The sequence below is a fragment of the Colossoma macropomum genome, unplaced genomic scaffold (genome assembly GCF_904425465.1).
Source record: "Colossoma macropomum unplaced genomic scaffold, Colossoma_macropomum, whole genome shotgun sequence".
Lineage (NCBI taxonomy): Eukaryota > Metazoa > Chordata > Actinopteri > Characiformes > Serrasalmidae > Colossoma > Colossoma macropomum.
In genome coordinates, this window is record NW_023494793.1 from 8522282 (window position 1) to 8543610 (window position 21329).

The 21329-nt window shown below is 38.5% G+C and overlaps 1 protein-coding gene and 2 pseudogenes across 1 annotated transcript; 2 read left to right on the top strand and 1 right to left on the bottom strand.

Moving 5' to 3' along the window:
* Window positions 1-5063: 5063 nt before the first annotated feature.
* Window positions 5064-9624, top strand: LOC118813177 (pepsin A-5-like). Its single transcript, XM_036578371.1, has 9 exons — window positions 5064-5176; window positions 5555-5696; window positions 6286-6403; window positions 6584-6702; window positions 7352-7551; window positions 7819-7932; window positions 8829-8973; window positions 9132-9230; window positions 9392-9624. The coding sequence occupies exons 1-9, from the start codon at window positions 5124-5126 to the stop codon at window positions 9524-9526; spliced, it is 1125 nt and encodes a 374-aa protein (XP_036434264.1). The 5' UTR covers window positions 5064-5123; the 3' UTR covers window positions 9527-9624.
* A 697-nt stretch (window positions 9625-10321) lies between these two features.
* On the bottom strand, window positions 10322-13909 carry LOC118814036 (annotated as a pseudogene).
* A 3214-nt stretch (window positions 13910-17123) lies between these two features.
* LOC118812870 lies at window positions 17124-21197 on the top strand (annotated as a pseudogene).
* Window positions 21198-21329: the final 132 nt, after the last annotated feature.

Consider the following 21329-nt stretch of genomic DNA (forward strand, 5'->3'; position numbering starts at 1 on the left):
TGTCTAAAGATATGGAGGCTACAGGTATATCAGGTTTTAATGCGATTCACCTGTGTCTGTTTGTCTCAGACTCTAAATAGTCTTTGGTTTGCTCTCCTCATTGTGAGGTATTGCCCTTTCCCTGGTTTATTGAGTGTTGTTATTCTGATCTTTTGACTTGTGTTTTGAACCTTTTGCCTGTTTTGTGGATTTTGCTTTTTGTATTTGCCCTTCTGATCTGGTTGCCTGTATGTGTCTTTTCTGGTTTTTGACTCTTGCCTGGTTTTTGGATCTTGATTTTGGATTTGCCCTGAAACTGCCTTTCCATCTTTACCTCTCTCATTAAACAGCCTTTTGTTTAAGATCCACGAGCGTCTTCTTGTGCTTGTGCAGTGTTACACTGGTATTAAATTTCAAACATGATAGAGTTATTTATTATTTTACTCTATTTACTATTTTATCAGCTTCATTGATTTTTGTAATCATGCATGACTTGATGTGTAGCATAATTTGATGCCTGCAACACGTTCCAAAAAAGTTGGGACAGAGGGAATATAAGAGAGGAGAGTTTGTGGAAACAGGTAAATGGATGAACAGGTATCATGTTATCAGGTTATGGTAGAAAAGGTATAAAACAGTTTGGAACAACATTTCTCAGTGCAGAGTTGCAAGGAATTTAAAAATGTAACCATCCACAGTTCCTAACATAATTAACAGATTTAGTGAATTTCAGAGAAATCTGTGCCTGTGACCTAAGATCACTGAGATGACACTGCATTAAAAAACAATATGCTTCTGTCAGGCGCATAACCACATGTGCAATGCAGCACAGTTTTGTTGCTGCATTTACAAAAAGTCTCCCTTTGAAACCGTATGGCACTTTGTGATGCGCAGTATACAAAAACAGCGACCCTAGACTGTCAAGCAGCTAAAGTGATATATTAATCAAGAATGGGGAAAAAATCTACTTTCATAATTAAATGTACACCTACAAAGAACATCTATATGGTATGTCTACCTGATAAAACGGCCAGGTGTAGGTATAATGTAGATGGATCTAATAAACTGACAACTCGATGTAGAGTCACTGTGGTGTAATGCAGTGATTTTTGTCATGGAAAATTGCTTGTGTCTAATTAAAAAAAATAAAGGAATTCCAACACAAAGAGTGGCAGAAAAATACAATCTTTTATTGAAGATTAAGACCCCACAAACAAAAAACATTAACCTGAGTTTTCTTGAGAATCAACTGAAGTGCATACAAAATTCAGTCCTCTCTTATACAGTTCTGGGACAAGGAGTGGTCATCACCTGACCCCCTACTCGCTCCTCCCAAATATCTCACCATTATTTATCAGTCACATGCTATTCTGACTTCATTGAATACTGTTATGTTTGAATAAACATGCAGAATCAACATACAAATACACTGTTTCTTTAAGTCGTCCTTGACCTTTTGGAAATTTTTTGTAATTCTTTCTGGCTCATTTACAACATTTACTCCACACACATTCTTCCATTATTCCACAGGCCTAGGCCGCAGACAATATCATTCATACACTCTAAAAACGGCTCGTCAGTTCAACATAACAACCAATTGAACTAGCTTTATTAAACTAAAATATGAGTTAGTCATTTATTTAGTTTAATAAAACTAGTTGATTTTGTTGTTGCCACATCAAGATTTTTTAGGTTGAACTGACGAGCCATTTTTCAGAGAGTACTGATTACATTTACAACCTTAAAGAAAATCTTCCACATTTTCAATCACAGTTCTGGGGATCCACTTATTGACTGTTTCACCAACTCCTTATCCCAGCACACTCTTCATGAGCTGGGTCAAGTGTGTTAAAGAATATCATAAGCTGTGAAAGGCAGTGGGTCACCAAGACTAGGACTGAAATCCCCTGGTGCTGTGTGGTTTGAGTAGGGGGCAGGGCACCATTTCAGGAAATGTGCCTCAACTGTAAAATTAAAAAATACCAACTTACAGACAGACTCAGATGGATTCACGAGTTAGGCAGTCAGAAAGGCTCCCTTCACTCTTACCTGGACTGTGCATTGTGGATGGCCTGCCCCTAAAACATTACATTTTTGTCGAGAGTCAAAATAGCAGTGTGTTAAAAACTTACATTAAGGATCTTCTCATCTATCCTTACACTGATGCTCTTGGGAAGAAGGTAAGCAATATATCTGCAAGCAAACATTTTTCACTTTTCAGATTAATATCCTCAAAGGTTTATCAGCATAAAAGGACAAAGGGAGAGCAATGTACAGTACGTCTTGCTGAAATTATCTACAAACAAAGTTTGAAAAGCATCTGTATGTTAAGTGGTGCAAACTGTATTAAAAATTAATAGAAAAAGAAGAATACAAGGAGTAACAAATAATAGGACTGACTACTTTGTATAGGTCTGTGCAAAACTAAATACAAAAAAAAAATAAATACTTACACCTGATCACTTTGTACAGATTTGCAAAGGAAACTATAGACAGCCATGGTATGTATAAATAAAAATAGACTAAACCAGTGGTCACCATGTGTCCACTTAGAGATCTAAATTTCACCTCAAACATAAAACTAACAAGCTTTATTCTGCTAATCAAGGATTTCAAAATCAATAACTAGATAGGTCAAGTGGGGTGGATTAAGGTTGGAGCTAAAGTCTGCAAAATGGCAGATCTCCAGGAGAAAGGATGGTGACCAGTGGACTAAACTGTAAACAACCATGCGAGTTGCAAAGTGTCCACATCCCAGGAATCAGGGTGAGGAGCACTGCATCTCACTCTCCACTTCTCAGGAATTAAGGTGAAGAGCACGTCATCCCTATGTCCACTCCTCAGGAATCAGGGTGATGGGCACCGCAGCCTTGTGTCCACCTCTCAGGCATGAATATGGAATTTGAAAAGCTGACAGGCTAACAGGCACCTCAACTCACAGGTAACTCACAGGCTTCAAGTTGAAGTACTGACTGAAGGATTCACTGTAATACACAGTAAAGATATGTTACATGCCTGTGTTACAAGCTCCAAAACCCAGTGTTTAAGCTAGATGTATAGTATTAAACTCAGTGTGAAGAAATGTACATTGCTGTTAACAGAGGTGAAACTGCAGTAGCGCATTTAACAGTAAGGATTTTAAGCTGTGATGATGCTATGGAAACCAGAATTTTCACATGCGCATGTTTCACTCACTTATTTGTTCCCTGTCATGTAGGGTTTCCAGATTCTCGGTTTTCCTGACAAATTCAGCTGGTCTGAAAGTGCACAGCAGGTGGATTTTATATAGTTGTGGTGTGCATTTATCTTTGGACTACTTTCTAAATGTACTGCAGCGAAAGTACATTGAAAAGTGAAAGCTTCAAGCCCAAAAATAATGCAATTTATTCTTGAAAACCAGAATTTTTTTTTTTAATTTATGAAATATTGTTGATGATGTTTGTGTGTTTCCATATCATCAGATGTGGAAAAATTACTGGTGATTAGAAAGTCAGGTGCTGCCTGACCTTGCACGAATCTTTCCTTCAGGAGGAACAGCCAACAAACACTGGTACGCGCAGAAATGTTTCCAGTTGATAAAGATCACAAAAGAACAATGTTTTCATTAGACATTAATCACGTTTCACTAAAGGAGCAAAATCTTTATAGATTATTTATATGATACAAAAGGACAAGAAAGGGACAAGTCTTTAGCATACCTTAAATGTGTGATATGTCCAACACAGAAGTTTACATTTATTTGCATATCCTTTAATCTAATTGTATGTTGTGTTTATTAAGGATATATTAGTTAAAGTTTAGCTTAAAGAATACAAGTTTTCTGAATACAAAAATGAGTATCATACAGATACAAAAGTATCCAAAAAAAAATGTGAAACACCAAAAATATTTGTTTAATAGTGCTATCAATCAATGCTTGCTTCTTCTTGCTAAAACCTGAATGGTCTGATAAATCAGTGTGATGATCCAGTCACTAACTCAGCATTACTAAGCTCTTTTGAGGGTTGATTAAACTGATCAGTCTTGTTGTGGACATGTACATGAGTGATGAGCTTAGCATGCTGAAATATGCATGGATGTCCCTGAAAAAGACTGCCAGAAAGCAGCACATGTTGCTCCAAAACGTGTTTATATCTTGATGCCTTTCAGATGTGGAAGTTACCCATGCCTTCCACTGTGCATCAGATCAGTTCAGTTGAGCTTTAGGCCAGAGAAGTTGGTGGCATTTCTGACTATTATTGACACATGGCTTCTGTTGTTCACAGAACAGACTCAACTTTAGCATTTCTGAGGGCAGAGAATGGTGTTTAATAACTACAGCTTCTCAAAGTATTCTAGAGCCCATGTGGTGATATCTACAGAAGTGTTCTGGATTTCAATTCAGTGCCATGGAGAGAACTGAAGATCACAGCCATTCAGTTGTGGTTTTTGGTCTTGATTTTTATGCACAGAAATTTCTGCAGATTCAGTGAATCTTTGGAACATTAGGTACCATAGGTGGTGAAATGCCTAGAAATCTGCAAATTTTAGCTCATGAAGAATGAGGCCTTTTATCCCTCAGAATTATTTATGAATATGACTGAGTACATATTTACAAAAAAGGAAGGAGGTAAATTATTAAATATCTTGTAATGTTTTTGTTTAAATAAAGGTGAAGGTGAATTTCTAAATCACCATTTTTCTGTTTTTATTTGTACTTGCAGCATGCACACAATCTTATTTACATCATATTTCTAAAGCTAAAAGAAATCTGTACCTGATACTCTTTCATGGGTCAATATATAAAGTAAATTCTAAACAGTGTGTAGAATATTTAAGTATTATATTTGCATTAGTTTCATTCGTTAAGCTTGTCAAAGTTAAATATAATGAAAGCTACAGTTTACCTTGCAAGACCACTGACCTTGAAAGAAGGGAAAAAAAACCTCTCACACACAAGAGTATTTGATTCAAATTAACAGTTTAACATTGAGAAAACAATGCGAATGCAGTTATGTAAAAGGTCATGTTTTAGATTCACTGGCTTAATCTGTGTTAAAATCTGGCCGATAAGAAAAACTAAACATAGGAGACGTGAGCTGACCGTATATAAAGGCTGAACTCTGTGGGTGTGTACTCACTCTTTGAGCCCAACAGTAAAGACAATGAAGCTGATCCTGGCCTTGTGTGCCTTAGTGGCACTTTCTGAGTGCCTCAGGTAAGTGCTGTATATATATATATATATATATATATATATATATATATATATATATATATATGTATATATATATCTTTTTTTTTTAATATTAAGGCAACATTGGGGACACACTGACAGAACTGCATGTATCTTGGAGTTATAAAATATAATATTATTAAATGCTTATTTTTTGGATTCTCATTCAGATACTGCAGTAGTTTTGACTGATCTATAAATATGGGCATTAGTACTGCATGAGTCCTGAATTTCTTGTGCTTTTGTCGTCACAGTTCCTTCTCTCTCTGAGGTTCATGATGCTATTCAGTCCGTTTTACTCTATACTTGTTTTGTGGTTAAGTTTTAAAACCTGTAGAAGTAACACTGTAACCTGTGCTTCAGGGTTCCTCTGATCAAAGGCAAGACTGTACGTGAGAAGATGAAGGAGAAAGGCCTTTGGGAGAAGTTCAGGAAGACGTTTCCCTACAACCCCACCGTCAAGTTTGTGCAGGATGGTACTGAGTCCCTGACCAATGATGCCGATGTAAGTTCCCAAATAGTCAAAGTCAAGTCAAAGTGTTCTACCAGCTTAGTGGCACAGATTGATTTATTTTCACAGTATTGAACTTTGTTTTCTTCACCACAGTCAAGATTACTATTTACCTGACTGACGAACTATGTAAATAGTAGTCTAGCAGGGTAATGAAATGTTTATGTGTTACTGATGGGGAGAAAAATTGATTTATAGTAGGCGATCGATCATGGCACTGAGCCATGTGAAAGTTGCCATGGTGATAATGGCTGCTAAAAATGAATGATCAAAGTGATTTTTGGCAGCCTCTTTTATTTAAAGTGGAAAAAAGACATGAAGATTCAAGAACTCTGTGCCATTGGGGGTGGGCCAAACTGGGTGGGAACAGGTCCACATGGCCCCCCACAAACCCAGCAATATGTCTGTCTAAAGTGCAAAGTGTCCAAAGTTGTTCTTTCATGCAACAGTTTGCAATAAATAGAGCCAGATAAATCACAGATTAAATGAAAAAAACCACAAGTAGTAACACTTCTAAAATACACCAGCATCAAGACGTGAAAAGTGCTGTTAACACCTACAAATACGTTGTTGTTCTTCTCAGCTGTCCTACTATGGTGAGATCTCCATTGGCACCCCTGCTCAGACCTTCACAGTGATTTTCGATACTGGCTCCTCCAACCTGTGGGTGCCCTCTGTTTCCTGCTCAGACGAGGCCTGCCGTAAGTACTGATGTGAACACAAAGGATATAAACCTCAGCTGAATGAGTTTAAGTTACTTAATGGTTAGATATAATCTCATCTAGTATTCCCTCATGGTCAGCTAACGTCTTGAAGGTTTCTTTTTAGATATACTACAAACTCATTTAGCTTTCAGCACTAAACATATTTCTTTTCTTTAGAGAACCACAACAAGTTCAACCCTGCGGATTCCAGCACTTTCCAGAATGCCAGTGAGGCTCTCTCCATTGCGTATGGCACCGGCAGCATGACTGGATACCTGGCATACGACACTGTGACGGTACTCACTGTGTTTCAGAATCCTAACATTGAAAATTAGATGACTTTCCTTGAGGAAAACTAGTAGAGATCAAAACGAGTTTCAGTTTAAGCCTAATCACACATAAAGCTGTAAATGCTTGCTGATGCTGCTACTGATATTGTAGCTTATCATTTCATATTATTAGCTTAAACAAGTTTTTGTAACTCTTTAACCAGCAAAACATTTTTTGAAGATGTACAATTATTTTTTAGATAATATTTGAAAAGTAGAGGTGTAGAGTCAGATTTTGCGGTAGTACTCTTTGAATACTCTTTCAGCATGCTTGCAATCATCAGACCCATCCTCTCCGCGAAGGGGTCTGAAGTAAAATTGACATTACAAATGTCTTCTTCTTCTGCATGTTGCGTGCAGTTGCACATTTCTACCACAGAGGTCCCCAATTTTCCTTAGCTTACATAGCACAGCTTTAATTTATTCTAAAATCATATTTCTTGGCAAAACAACATTCTGTACTGTCTTTTGGCTTTAGCTTTTCCTTGGAAATTCTGTGAAAACAATCACACTTCTTTATGCTTCACAAAGCTATTTAAGTTGACTGAAAGTAATGAGTGAAGGGAGAACTGAATAATGTGTATCACTGTGCTAATCCTAAATTCATGTGTTGTAGGTTGGTGGAATCTCAATTCAGAATCAGATCTTTGGACTGAGCGAGACTGAGGCTGCTTTCATGGCTAGCATGACTGCAGATGGCATCCTGGGTCTGGCCTACCAGTCCATTGCCTCAGATGACGCTACCCCTGTCTTTGACAACATGGAGAGCCAGGGCCTGGTCTCCGAGGACGTCTTCTCAGTCTACCTGAGCAGCGAGTAAGATGACACCTGAAACAGTTTTATTTTAACTTGTTTAGGCAACAAACAGCAGCACACAACCCTGAAGAAGTTTGTAAGCATGCCTTTACAGTCTCAGCAGCAACATACTTTAGATCAACATCATTGCTAGTTCAGCAATCTCCAGTCTGGCTAAATTCCAACAATATTTGAAGAGATTGATGAGAGTTTTAGCTTTAGCTGTTGTTCAGTTTGAAAAACTTAAATGGTGGTTCATCTCAACTTGACATCTTTTGAAATCTGCAGTGAGGAGGAGGGCAGTGTGGTGATCTTTGGTGAGATTGACAGCTCCTACTACACTGGCGACATCTACTGGATTCCTCTGTCTTCTGAGACCTACTACCAGATCACCATGGACAGGTGGGCTGTGCACAGTCTGATCCTAAACCCATGCATGCTACACTTAAATTCACCATTTCACAGTGACTTTTACAAGCATTCTCAAAATGATATGACTGGTGGTGTTGAAGTTGTTTTGGCTCTATTCTCCGAAACAATTTAGAAAATTGTTTAAAAAGTGTAGGTCCTGATTGAATAACCGAGAAAACCCACGACACAACAAAAAATCACAACAAAAATGTCAGAGTTAAAATGTTTAGTAAAACTACCTGCATAAAGACTCCACCTAAATAAGCACTGAATAACATAATTATACATGTATTTATGAAAATATGAACAGCTTCTACCATTAATTGCAAGAAGACATATGATGTTTTTTGACGTAAATGAATTTGTATTGACCTTAAACTAAAGCGATGGACACTTGTTCTATTTATTATACTGTTATAAAGCTTCATTCCCATGTACTGTAACTCATACAGCAGAGGCATATTTAACACCAGATATCAATTGCATTTATTTCTATTTGAGTAACTTAAGTGCATTTTAAAGCAAGCGCTTTCGTCATTATAGACTACATTTTTTTTAATAAACATTATGTCATCTTGCTGTTAATGGCATAACATTTTTATAAATGTGAAAATTGCTTTATAAATATACAATTCTATGCTTATGCGTGTAATATGAAGTCCCTATATAGGTAGTCTTCAAATACTCTTAGACATCACCATACATTGAAAATGGTAAATCGATTTGGACTTTTGCATGGTTTTCTGAAACATATGTCTGTAAACATTAGCACCAAAATGCAGTTCTCAAGCTCTCAGTTCCCAGTTTTATCCAGTCCTTACCTCTTCAGACACTCACCAAAATCTACACTGATGTCATCTACAAATTATCCTCATTGATGTTTGCAGTGTTACCATCAATGGGGAGACAGTTGCTTGCTCTGGTGGGTGCCAGGCTATTATTGATACTGGAACCTCCTTGATTGTGGGGCCAAGCAGTGCCATCAGCAACATTAACTCTGTGGTGGGCGCCACCACAGACGAATATGGAGATGTAAGTTGATGTACTTAGTGATGATGTCTGACGTTAAAGTTGTCTTGATTCAGGTTAGAAAGTCTAGCTTTCTAACCTTCATCTTCTGATCAGGCACAAAATTTCACTGAAAACTGAAAATTGGCAAATGACATTGTGTTCTCGTGTTTGCCTTGCAGGCTATTGTGAGCTGCAGCAGCATCCAGAGCATGCCTTCAGTTACCTTCACCCTTAACGACTACACTTTCACCATCCCTGCTTCATCCTACGTCTCTGAGGTCAGTTCTCTCACACCTGTTAGTGACAGACTGCATATTATGAATGTTTACTCAGACCTAAAGCTGTATTAAAACATTTGTTTTCAAAGAACAAATGAATTTCAAAAAATATAGTTTAAATATAGTAAATAACAAGAAAAGCTCTTTTCTTTTTTTTTCAGACCTCTGGTAGCTGCATCACTGGTTTTAGTGGCAGCAGTGACTCACTGTGGATCTTGGGTGATGTTTTCATCAGAAACTACTACACCATCTTTAACAGGGAGAACAACAGCGTGGGCCTGGCTCAGCTTGCATAAGCAAAGATGGCAAAATCTGTTGGTTTCAGCATGCAATGTACCCCCACAAGGGGGAACCTTTTGTAAGCAATAAAATATATGCCATAGCATCAAAACTCTGAAGTCTCTATGTTTTTTCATTGTGTTTAGAATATAAACAATTATTAACCATTTTGTGAAGTAAATATTTCTTATATTATGTTGAAATGATGCAGCAAACAATGGAAAAAGCATCCTTTAACTAAGGAATTAAAGAATACTGCAGCATGAGAGCAGATTGTGTGTATTAAGGTAATATTAGAGGATTGATGTTTATAGCTCCCTTTTTGACCATATGTAGTGCTAGATTAATAAGATACTGGTCTATTGCTACAAGGAACAGTTGAATACACTGAACTCACTATCACATTCTTAAACAAATCTGAGATGATATGTGTTACAGGTTATCATGCTGAAAATAGCCATTTAATGGCTAATTTGGGAGGCATATGGTCAGCAACAGTCAGGCTGTGGCACTTAATCAATTCTCGATTGTTATTAGCATGGCTAAAGAAAACATTCCGCACACCACTACACCACCAGCAGCTATAACGGTTGACATAAGGCACAGTGGCTTCATGGATTTGTGCTGTTTATCCCCACATTCTGTCCCTGCCACCTGCAGCAGTAATTGAGATTTGTCAGACCAGGCAATGTTTTTCCTGTCTTCAGCTGTCCAGTCATGTTGAGCCTTTGTCCACTGTAGCTTTAGATTTCTGTTCTTGGCCAACAGGAGTGGAACCAAATGTGGTCTTCTGCTGTTGTAGCCCATCCACCTCATGGCTCAATGTGCTGTGTGTTCAGAGATGCTCTAGAGCCAGAGATGCTCTAGAGCCAAAACAGCACGTCAACATTGCTCCTCTACATAAATGAAGTGTACTGAAGTTAAACCTACTTTTTTCGTTCACTAGCAGTTTGAAAACCACAGAGACTAAAAAGGTATAGACTAACCTCAGTGATGAAGGATGAAGCAGGAATGGAGAAGGAGTAGCCGTTAAGGGTGAAGGTAACTGACGGCATGCTCTGGACGCTGCTGCAGCTCACAATGTACTGTAATGAGAAATTTAATTTGGGATGCAACTTGGGCACTGTCACCAGGGTGGATTAGTTACGAGTCGCCTTCACTGAGGATCAATAAACACATGTCCAGCCATCCTCTCACATCTCCGTTTTCATCCTGCTCAGCACCCAGATAGGCATTCAGATTGCTGACGGCACTAATTGGTCCAACAATAAGGGAGTATCTCCAATAGCCTGGCAACCACCAGAGCAACCAACAACCTCTCCATTGATGGTGACACTGCAAAAGGCCAGAGAAAAGAGACTTGTAAACAACTTCTATGTGGCTTTACTATTTGATAGCTAAACAGAAGAATACATTAATAAATACAGCAGACATTAATGTGATATCTAATGGACACCGGATGGACATCTGCTATATAGAAAGTCTAGAAGTGACCATATTCCACAACATTTACACAACTCTCAGGGCATGTACCCCTTTAGGAGGCTGCTGTAGCTCACCTATCCATGATGATCTGGTAGTAGCTCTCAGAGGAGAGAGGGATCCAGTAGATGCTGCCAGTGTAGTAGGAGCTGTCAACCACACCTAGGAACAACATGCTGCCCTGCTGATCACTGAAATATTAAAATAGATTTATTTTAGTTTCTCAAACTAAACTCGACGTAGCTTAGAGTAAAACCTGATCTGACACAGCTGTAAATGCTTCATAGCAGCACAAAAGAATGTTAATTTGGGTCGTTACTTAGTTTGGGATTTTAATAAGCATTGCTATGCCAAGGGTTCAGTTATGGTGCTAAAATTCCCAGGTTTGCATCCTAAGGTTTATTCTTTCTGTAAATGTTAACTGACTGGATTATTCCTAAGTCATTGGATAGTGAAATGCAAGGCTTACCATTTAAAGGGTTAAGTTAGGAATGGTTTGAAAGGTAACTTCAAGAGTAGGGTTGCATTGTAATGGGGGGGTTCATCTGAATATTATCTTGTTTAAATATACTAACACCTCCAGAAAAACAGTAAACTCTGTAGCTCCAAGACTCTCCAGGAATGTTTTAGTGTTTTAGGGCTTCTACAGCACGTACAATGAGTACCAAATAAAAAATGTTTTGGTGTAGACAATTATACGATAAGATTGTATGTGATGATCCGTGCACTACAGACAATGTCAAAATTGCTACACAGAGTAAGACCAAGACTAAGACTAAGAAACGATAATTACTGTCACAGTGTCGTATCCCAGGATGCCAGTCATGCTGCCAGGGCCGTATGCAATGGAGAGAGCCTCATTGGTGCTCTGGAAAGTGTTGGAATCCTGAGGGTTGAACCAATCATGGTTCACTAAAGGAAAAAAATAGATTTTTTAGTCTAGTTCTACTTTTTCTTGCAATTTTATAAGACTACAATGTAAATGAAATTCAGCAGGCCTGGCTTGAGCAGTAGACAGAAGGCACCCACAGATTGGAGGAGCCAGTATCCATAAGCACTGTGAAAGACTGAGGAGGGGTGCCAATGGAGATCACACCATAGTAGGAGAGCTGAGAGGGACAAGAACACTGATGTTTAAACAGAATTCTCTCATGCCAATGCTAATGCTAATATCTGCTCAGTGAATTTGTAAACTATTTTATTTGTTTATTTACTTGTAAAAAACACAATCTTCTTTGATAAGACACAGACACAGACAGAGATTCTGGTTAACGTACATCAGCATCATTGGTCATAGACTCTTGACCATTCTGCACAAACTTGGTCCATGGTGTATAGGGATGTGACCTTCTATACACGCCCACAGGCCTTTCTCCTGCAGTCTCTGGCGAGCAGTTTTGCCCTTGATCAGAGTCACCCTGGAAAAAAATATGGCAATTGTTAATTATTAATACTTTTTTGTACATAGTATTTTTAGAAGTTGACATAAAAGAAAAACTCAGCAATAAACAGCAATAAAATGATAAAATATAGAGTAAAGGAGTGAAGGACCCAGCTCTTTCTACATAGTATGTTCAGTAACAGAACACCTACATAATCTTGTCAGGACAACTGACATAAACATTTATTCATGGCTTATACCAGCAGGTGTCATCTGTCATAAAGGCTGCATTTGTCGACTTTGATGTCAATTTTTTCTGACATTCGATGTGTCATTGCATGAAACTGGGTGACTTACTGGGTGACATAGTGCAACATAACAACTGACTTAGCATAGCATAGTGCACATCACAGTACAACATAATGCTGATATGACACATTTTCAGTCTAATAAATGATAAAATGAATGACTATGAGAAATGATGCCTATTGAAATAAGTGTTTATAAATGCTTATGTAGGTCTATGTCAGATGTCATGAAAAGCTTGTGTAGGTGTCATTCATTGCCCTACAGTAAAGTGTTAGTGTATCTTTTCAAAATTCACATGGTAAAGAGAAACCCCAAAACAGAAAGAGAATGCCACAATACCGGATAAAGCAAAAGACTAAATGTCCATATCTACACTTATTGTCTATTATATCAGCGACACTCATGATAACGGAGCACTTTGTAGTTCTGCAATTACAGACTGTAGTTTGTCTGTTTCTCTGCATACTTTGTTAGCCCCCTTTCACCCTTTTCTTCAATGATCAGGACCCCCACAAGACCACCACAAAGCAGGTATTATTTGAGTAGTGGATCAATCTCAGCACTGCAGTAACACTGATGTGGTGGTGGTATGTTAGTGTGTGTTGCGCTGGTCTGAGTGGATCAGACACAGCAGTGCTGCTGGAGTTTTTAAACAACTCAGTGTCACTGCTGGACTGAGAATAGTCCACCCACCAAAAATATCCAGCCAACAGTGTCCTTTGATGAATGACTAGAGGATGACCAACACAAATTTGATGAGCTATTGTCTCTGAGTCTAATAGAGTGGACAGTGAGTGGACAACACTGTATATATATAAAGCCAGCCCTAAAGCCAGCCCTGTGCACTTGTATTTAGAACAGCTCAGGAGTAACTGAATATGAATAACTGACTACAGCTTCCGTGAGCACTTTCGACTAGACAAAATGTAAATACAAACAAGACTGTGACCTTTTGTGTATTCGCACAGGATGTTTTTTTCACCTAGCATGTGTGACAATATGTGACATATTGTACATACACCTAGTATGTATGTACAATATGTGACATTGTACAGCCCTGGTCTCTTATTATTAGTGACATTATACACAGTTGAACTACATACAGCGCATTATAACATCAAGACCTTCGACACAAATGCGTCCCAGTTCTGACTAAGGCAAGTGTAATTGCTTACCTGATGCACTCTGAGAGTGCCATTAATGCACACAGAACCAGGATCAGCTTCATTGTCTTCATGGAAACCTCTGTCCAGCTCAAGAGTGTGAGTACGCATCCAGAGACCCCACACTCACTAGAGAGCCTATGTTTACTTTTCCAATAGATAATAACCCAGATTAGTTTGTGCCACTCATTGGAACATCCTATTACGTTTCCTTACTCTATATAATTTCAGTATGAGTTGGTTGAGCTAAAAAGCTTTTGCTTGAATAGGAGGACATCGGCAAATTAGTTGCTTTTTGCGACTTCAAAAAACAATTCATACAAAATAGGCTGTTTTTGCGGCTTGGTCTCTATGTATGGACTGTATGGACTGGGGTCAGTACATTTTGAAACTTTAATAATGTTTACATGCTACATCAAACTCTTCTATTCAAGTAAAGTGTGGAAGGTCTCGTTTCCCCATGTTACTCTCAGCTCTCTTAATATGGTGTAATCTGCACTGTCCTCCCTCCTTAGACTTTCAAAATGATTTTTGATGCTGACTTCACTTGAAGCAGAATTGCAGCATGACAAGGAAGCATCAACTATCAATGGATACATGTTAAAAACACTCTTTATAATGGTAAAATTTGGGTTAAAACATACTACATACTTCTCTCTCTTACACATCAGCAATATGAATCCCATTTGTTCCTGCCATGGTTTTGCACACAGACGTGCAGTGACGAGTATAAATGTTCTGAGTGAGATCAGGCTAAGCAGTTCTCTTGTATTTATCATTACAAAGTCATACACAGAGTGAGTGAGTGGTCAGGTTTGACGATGGGGAAAGGGTTCAGTTAAATTAACTTTGTTTCCAAAGGCTAACAAGTTCTATTACAATTATTAATATGAGTAAATGTAATGATTTTGATATCAGATATATGTAGGCTGTTTCTTTAATAAAACAAAGCAATTTAAAATTTTGTTCTGAAGATTTCTGATACATCCTTGACCCACCCAAATTCAAAGACTTGCCTCAAGGCATGATACAACAGTTCTGCTGTTTCAAACCCAAGAAACATAGTAACTTTATAAATGTGACAGCGCTGTCCTCGTTATGAGACAGCTGCATCACTTAGGTTAGACTGTTCCACTTTCATGTGAGCCAGTTTAGCATTAGAACATAAAATCATGGGATGTGAAACTTAAAAAAAATATGCTGAAAGATGCTGATAGTTATGTTATGTTATGTTATGTGTATGTTATAACATAAGCCATCACATCATATCTTACTGGAGAACAAAAAACATTTAAATAATAGGAAAATCATATGCTTTATAGGCTAAATTGAGGCATTCCAAAGCTGTATTTGTTGATAAGCAGAACCCAATAAAGCAAAAATAACATAAACAATTACGTAGTTTTTCATCTGTTTCTGGAACAAAGCAATCTAACATTAAATTTCTTTATTGGTAAAAGTATGTCAACCTCTTGAATTATCAGTTGGGTATAGGTAATAAGGGTCAGGAGGTTCAATCGATTAGATGACAATCAGGTGTAAGTGTCGCTGAGCCTGTTTAAAAAACATTAACTGAGTCTTCACCATCAAAGTCTGGTCTTTAGGCTGGAAGAGGTTCCAAGACTATTTTTGATGAGTTTGTATTTCACTGATCCATTGTCAGGCAGTTAGTGTCCAAATGGAGGAAATTCAACTCCATTGTTACCCTTCCCTGGAGTGGTCATTGAATAAAAATGACTCCAAGACTAAAGGGTAGAAAATCATAAAGAACCTCAGAGTAATATCTAAGGATCTTCTAAGTCCATCGTCATGCAAACACTGAACAAGTACAGTATGTATGGAATGATAGCAGGAAGAAATCCACTATTGTCTAGGCAGAATATTTTTGCAAGACCACCTGGATGAGCCATAAGACTATTGAATAATGTAAACATATGAGACCAAAAATGGATCTTTATGGTTTAAATGAGAGACGTTATGTTTGGCAAAAACTAAACACTGCATAAGATCCTCATCTCAGCTGTGAAACACGATGGTGGCAGTATTGTAGTTTGGGGATGTTTTGCTGCTATTGAACCAAGACAGATTGCCATTATTTGATGGAACTATGAATTCTGGATTGTATCAAGAAATTCTACAGGGGAATGCTTGGCTGTTCATCTATGAATTGATCCCCAGCAGAAGGTGGATCCTCCAGAAAAACAACGACCCTAAAACACCAGTTAGTCTACAAAGAATGGTTGAAGCAGAAGAAATGTTACATTTTGGAAAAAAGTCTAGAGATTAATCCCACAGGAAGAAAGCCCGCCAACATAACACAGTTGAAGCAGTTCTGTAAGCAGGAATGGGCCAAGATTTGCGTTTTTTCTTGCAAAAACCTGCAGAAAAGCTTTGTGTACATCTTGTGTTTTCAGTATCAATAAGGGAAACTATGTTGTATGCTGTGTATATATGTGTTGTATATTGTACTGTTGTGAGCTGTGAGAAGCTCAAATGTAATGCAGTAACTTCCTGGAATGCCAGAAGCATGGCCAGAAAGTATGTTTATAAAAGTCACACACATCTACACTTGGCATCATATCCACCTGGAAAATACTGATAACATAAAAGCAGTATTTGCTATTGTTTAAAAACAAATAAGTGACCATATCTCAGTTTCACATTAATTACTTGATATAGCTACACCAACCACTTTGTTTTTTTTCATTTATCTAGATAAGATAGTATCTGTTAAACTGTTGTTTATTCTTTTTCGTTTGAAGCTGGCAAAGTCATTCCATAATCAGAGAGACAGTGATGAGATGTCTCTGATCTGTGTTAAAATAACGAAACAATTATACATATTCATTGACCTCATCAGTGTTATTTGATTTAAGTATAAACACATTTAAACACACTGAAAATACTTCAGACCACCCCCTATCATTTTCAAGTGCAATAAAAGATGTGATGGTTGTTCAAAGAACAAGTATTTCTTGGGCCTGTTGACATTTGATATCATTAATCTTATCAAAGCTGAAAATGATGTAAGTGATCTCAGTATTGTAGAGAGCTAAGCACTGACCTTGGAAAAAATAGCATTTGATAATCCAAGAACATGATTCCAAAACATTAAGAAAAACATATGCAAACAAGTAAAATGCTACGTACTGGGACGTTCCAATGAGTGGCACAAGTTAATCTGGGTTATTATCCTTTTGCAATGGAAAAGTAAAGATAGACTCTGTAGTGAGTCTGTATATATAAAGTGTGGGGTCTCAGAATGTGCACTCACACTCCTGAGCTGGACAGAAGTCTCCATAAAAACAATGAAGTTGATCCTGGTTCTGTGTGCGTTGGTGGCACTCTCAGAGTGCATCAGGTAAGCAATTACACTCGGCTCTGTACTGGGACGCAATTGTGTTAAAGGTCTTGATGCTAAAATGCGCTGTATGCAGCTCCACTGTGTATAATGTTATTAAGAATAAGAGACCAGAGCTGTACAATGTGACAGTCACACATACTAGGTGAAATAAATCCTGTGTTAATACACAAAAGTTCAGTCTTTAACAAACACTTATTTCAATAGGCATCATTTCTCATAGTCATTCATTTCATTTTATCATTTATAAGACTGAGGATGTGTCATATCATCAGCATTATGTTGCTGTGATGTACACTATGCTACAAAGTCAGTCGTTATGTCGCACTATGTCACCCAGTAAATCACCCAATTTCACGCAATGACACATCGAATGTCAGAAAAAATTGACATCAAAGTTGACAAATGCAGCCTTTATGACAGATGACACCTGCTGGTATAAGCCATGAATAAATGTTTATGTCAGTTGTCCTGACAAGATTATGTAGATGTCCTGTAGCCATATGAACACTGCCATACAGTGAAGTGTTACCGAACATACTATGTAGAAAGAGCTGGGTCCTTCACTCCTCACTTTACTCTATATTTTATCATTTTATTGCTGTTTCAGAGTTTTTCTTTTATGTCTACTTCTAAAAAATACTATGTAGAAAGAGTATTAATAATTAACAATTGCCATTTTTTTTTTCCAGGGTGCCTCTGATCAAGGGCAAAACTGCTCGCCAGAGACTGCAGGAGAAAGGCATATGGGGCATGTATAGAAGGTCACATCCCTATACACCATGGACCAAGTTTGTGCAGAATGGTCGAGTCTATGACCAATGATGCTGATGTACGTTAACCAGAATCTCTGTCTGTGTCTTATCAAAGAAGATTGTGTTTTTTACAAGTAAATAAACAAATAAAATAGTTTACAAATTCACTGAGCAGATATTAGCATTAGCATTAACATGAGAGAATTCTGTTTAAACATCAGTGTTCTTGTCCCTCTCAGCTCTCCTACTATGGTGTGATCTCCATTGGCACCCCTCCTCAGTCTTTCACAGTGCTTATGGATACTGGCTCCTCCAATCTGTGGGTGCCTTCTGTCTACTGCTCAAGCCAGGCCTGCTGTAAGTGCTGAATTTCATTTACATTGTAGTCTTATAAAATTGCAAGAAAAAGTAGAACTAGACTAGAAAATCTATTTTTTTCCTTTAGTGAACCATGATCGGTTCAACCCTCAGGATTCCAGCACTTTCCAGAGCACCAATGAGGCTCTCTCCATTGCATACGGCCCTGGCAGCATGACTGGCATCCTGGGATACGACACTGTGACAGTAATTATCATTTCTTAGTCTTAGTCTTGGTCTTACTCTGTGTAGCAATTTTGACATTGTGTGTAGTGCACGGATCATCACGTACAATCTTATCGTATAATTGTCTACACTAAAACATTCCTGGAGAGTCTTGAATCTACAGAGTTTACTGTTTTTCTGGACCCCTCCCCCACCATTACAATGCAACCCTACTCTTGAAGTTACCTTTCAAACCATTCCTAACTTAACCCTTTAAATGGTAAGCCTTGCATTTCACAATCCTATGACTTAAGAATAGTTCAGTCAGTTAACATTTACAGAAAGAATAAACCTTAGGATGTAATAAACCTGGGAATTGTAATACCATGAAACCCTAGACAGAACTGATTAAACTGATTAAGACACAGAGAAATCCACACTTTGGTAAATGAAGGTATTCACTGATGACGTCTGGACCCTTTCGGCAAGATGGAGCGAGTGAGTGACTCCTTAGCTTTTTTGCTGTAGGTTGGTGGACTCGCAGTTCAGAATCAGATCTTTGGACTGAGCGAGTCTGAGGCTGCCTTCATGGATAGCATGACTCCAGACGGCATCATGGGTCTGGCCTATCAGTCCATTTCCTCCGATGGCGCCACCCCTGTCTTTGACAACATGGTGAGCCAGGGCCTGGTCTCTGAGGACGTCTTCTCTGTCTACCTGAGCAGCGAGTAAGATGACACCTGAAACACATTCTCTCTCTTAATTGTGTTTAATTAGTTAAACAGCAAAGACATGTTTGGTTTCTTCTTTAGGTTTAGTTGAAGCTAAGTTACAAGTAATGTAGACTCATAGCCACTAGGTTAGCATCATGCCACACTGCATGCCTAAATCATCAGCTTGTCGTAAAAAGTTTCTGACTACATGATTTACTGTTTTCTTTAAAAATGGACATGCCACAGTGCTAAAACAGTGGTCTGTACTTTGATCTACATTTAATGATAACAGTACATCAAACGTGTCAGAAAAAGCAGGTCTATTTGAGATGACTTAATAGGAGCTACTTTACTTACTAATGGTAGCGAGATGGCTTGAGGAGCAATGATGAAGCTATGCAGTTTGCATGTAACCTAGTGACTACAATCATCCATTACTTTTCTTTTGTCATTTTCTCCAATTTTCTCCCCAATTTAGTCATGTCCAGTACTACCTGCTAGATAGGCCTTCCCTAATCACATGATACTACAAGTGCTAGGAGGGTGAAGGCTGGCACATACATCATGTGAAGCCAGCCACCACATCTTTTTCAACTGCTGCTAACACAACATCATTGGATGGCTCAGTGTGCTTGTAGAAGAACATCAGCTAACACATACCAACATAGGCTAGCATCATGCTAGCAACGAGTGATGGGGTAGATGGGGGCAGTCCTGCCCACTCAGAAAGAGCCAGGCCAATTGTTCAGCCATGCATGCTCCACCAAGCTTCCTAGCTACATTAGTTTTATAGCCTGATGGCAAAACTAAAGAAGCAAACGTCTTTAAACATTTTTAGCTGAACCAGTGTTCTACAATTTATCCAAGTGGACAGCATAGCAATGCATATTAAAATCCCAAACTAATCTTATTTTCATTTTTCAGTGATGAGCAGGGCAGCATGTTGTTCCTGGGTGAGGTTGACAGCTCCTACTACACTGGCAGCATCTACTGGATCCCTCTCTCCTCTGAGAGCTACTACCAGATCACCATGGACAGGTGAGCTACAGTACATGATGGTCTACACTGAAACCCTGAGTTTGTTTACATAGAATTTACAGCAGCCCCCCAAAGGGGTACATGCCCTGAGAGTTCTGTAAATCTTGTGGAATTTAGTCTAGAAATGTAATTTCTAGACTTTCTCTATAGCAGATGTCCATGTGGTTTCCATTAGATATCACTTTAATATCTGCTGTATTTATTCATACATGTGTTCTTCTGTTTTAATCTCAGTGTTTAGCTATCAAACAGTAAAGCCACATAGAAGTTGTTTATAAGTCTCTTTTCTCTGGCCTTTTGCAGTGTCACCATCAATGGAGAGGTTGTTGGTTGCTCTGGTGGTTGCCAGGCTATTGTTGATACCGGAACTTCCCTTATTGTCGGACCAAGTAGTGCCATCAGCAATCTGAATGCCTATCTGGGTGCTGAGCAGGACGAAAACGGAGATGTAAGTGGATGGCTGAACATGTGTTTATTGATCCTCAGTGAAGGCGACTCTTAACTAATCCACTTTGGTGTAACCCCAAATTGAATTTCTCATTACAGTACATTGTGAGCTGCAGCAGCGTCCAGAGCATGCCGTCAGTTACCTTCACCCTTAACGGCTACTCCTTCTCCATTCCGGCTTCATCCTTCGTCACTGAGGTTAGTCTATACCTTTTTAGTCTCTGTGGTTTTCAAACTGCTAGTGAACGAAAAAAGTAGGTTTAACTTCAGTACACTTCATTTATGTAGAGTAACAATGTTGACATGCTGTTCTGGCTCTAGAGCTACTACGGCTGCCAGACAGGTTTCTTGGAACCAGCTTCTCCTGGATCCTGGGTGATGTTTTCATCAGGAACTGGTACACCATCTTCAACAGGGAGACCAGCAGTGTGGGTCTGGCTCAGTTCGCCTAATCATAAATGGCAACATCAAGAGAATTTTCGACCTTCATGTTATGTTTTTGGCAAGCTAGGAAGCAGCATATGTATTAGAGCAACTCTAACATGCAATAAAACAAAGAAATCAGCACCAGAAATGATACCTGCTTTTGTCATTGCTTTATCAAGTTCAACACAGAAAAATGTGATAATGGATCCCTACTTTGATGGAC

Coding starts and splice junctions, on each gene's coding strand:
- LOC118813177 (XM_036578371.1), top strand. CDS start 5,124: ATGAAGCTGATCCTGGCCTTGTGTGCCTTAGTGGCACTTTCTGAGTGC. Junction 8,974..9,131: donor CCACAGACGAATATGGAGAT/GTAAGTTGATGT, acceptor TTTGCCTTGCAG/GCTATTGTGAGCTGCAGCAG. Junction 9,231..9,391: donor CTTCATCCTACGTCTCTGAG/GTCAGTTCTCTC, acceptor TTTTTTTTTCAG/ACCTCTGGTAGCTGCATCAC.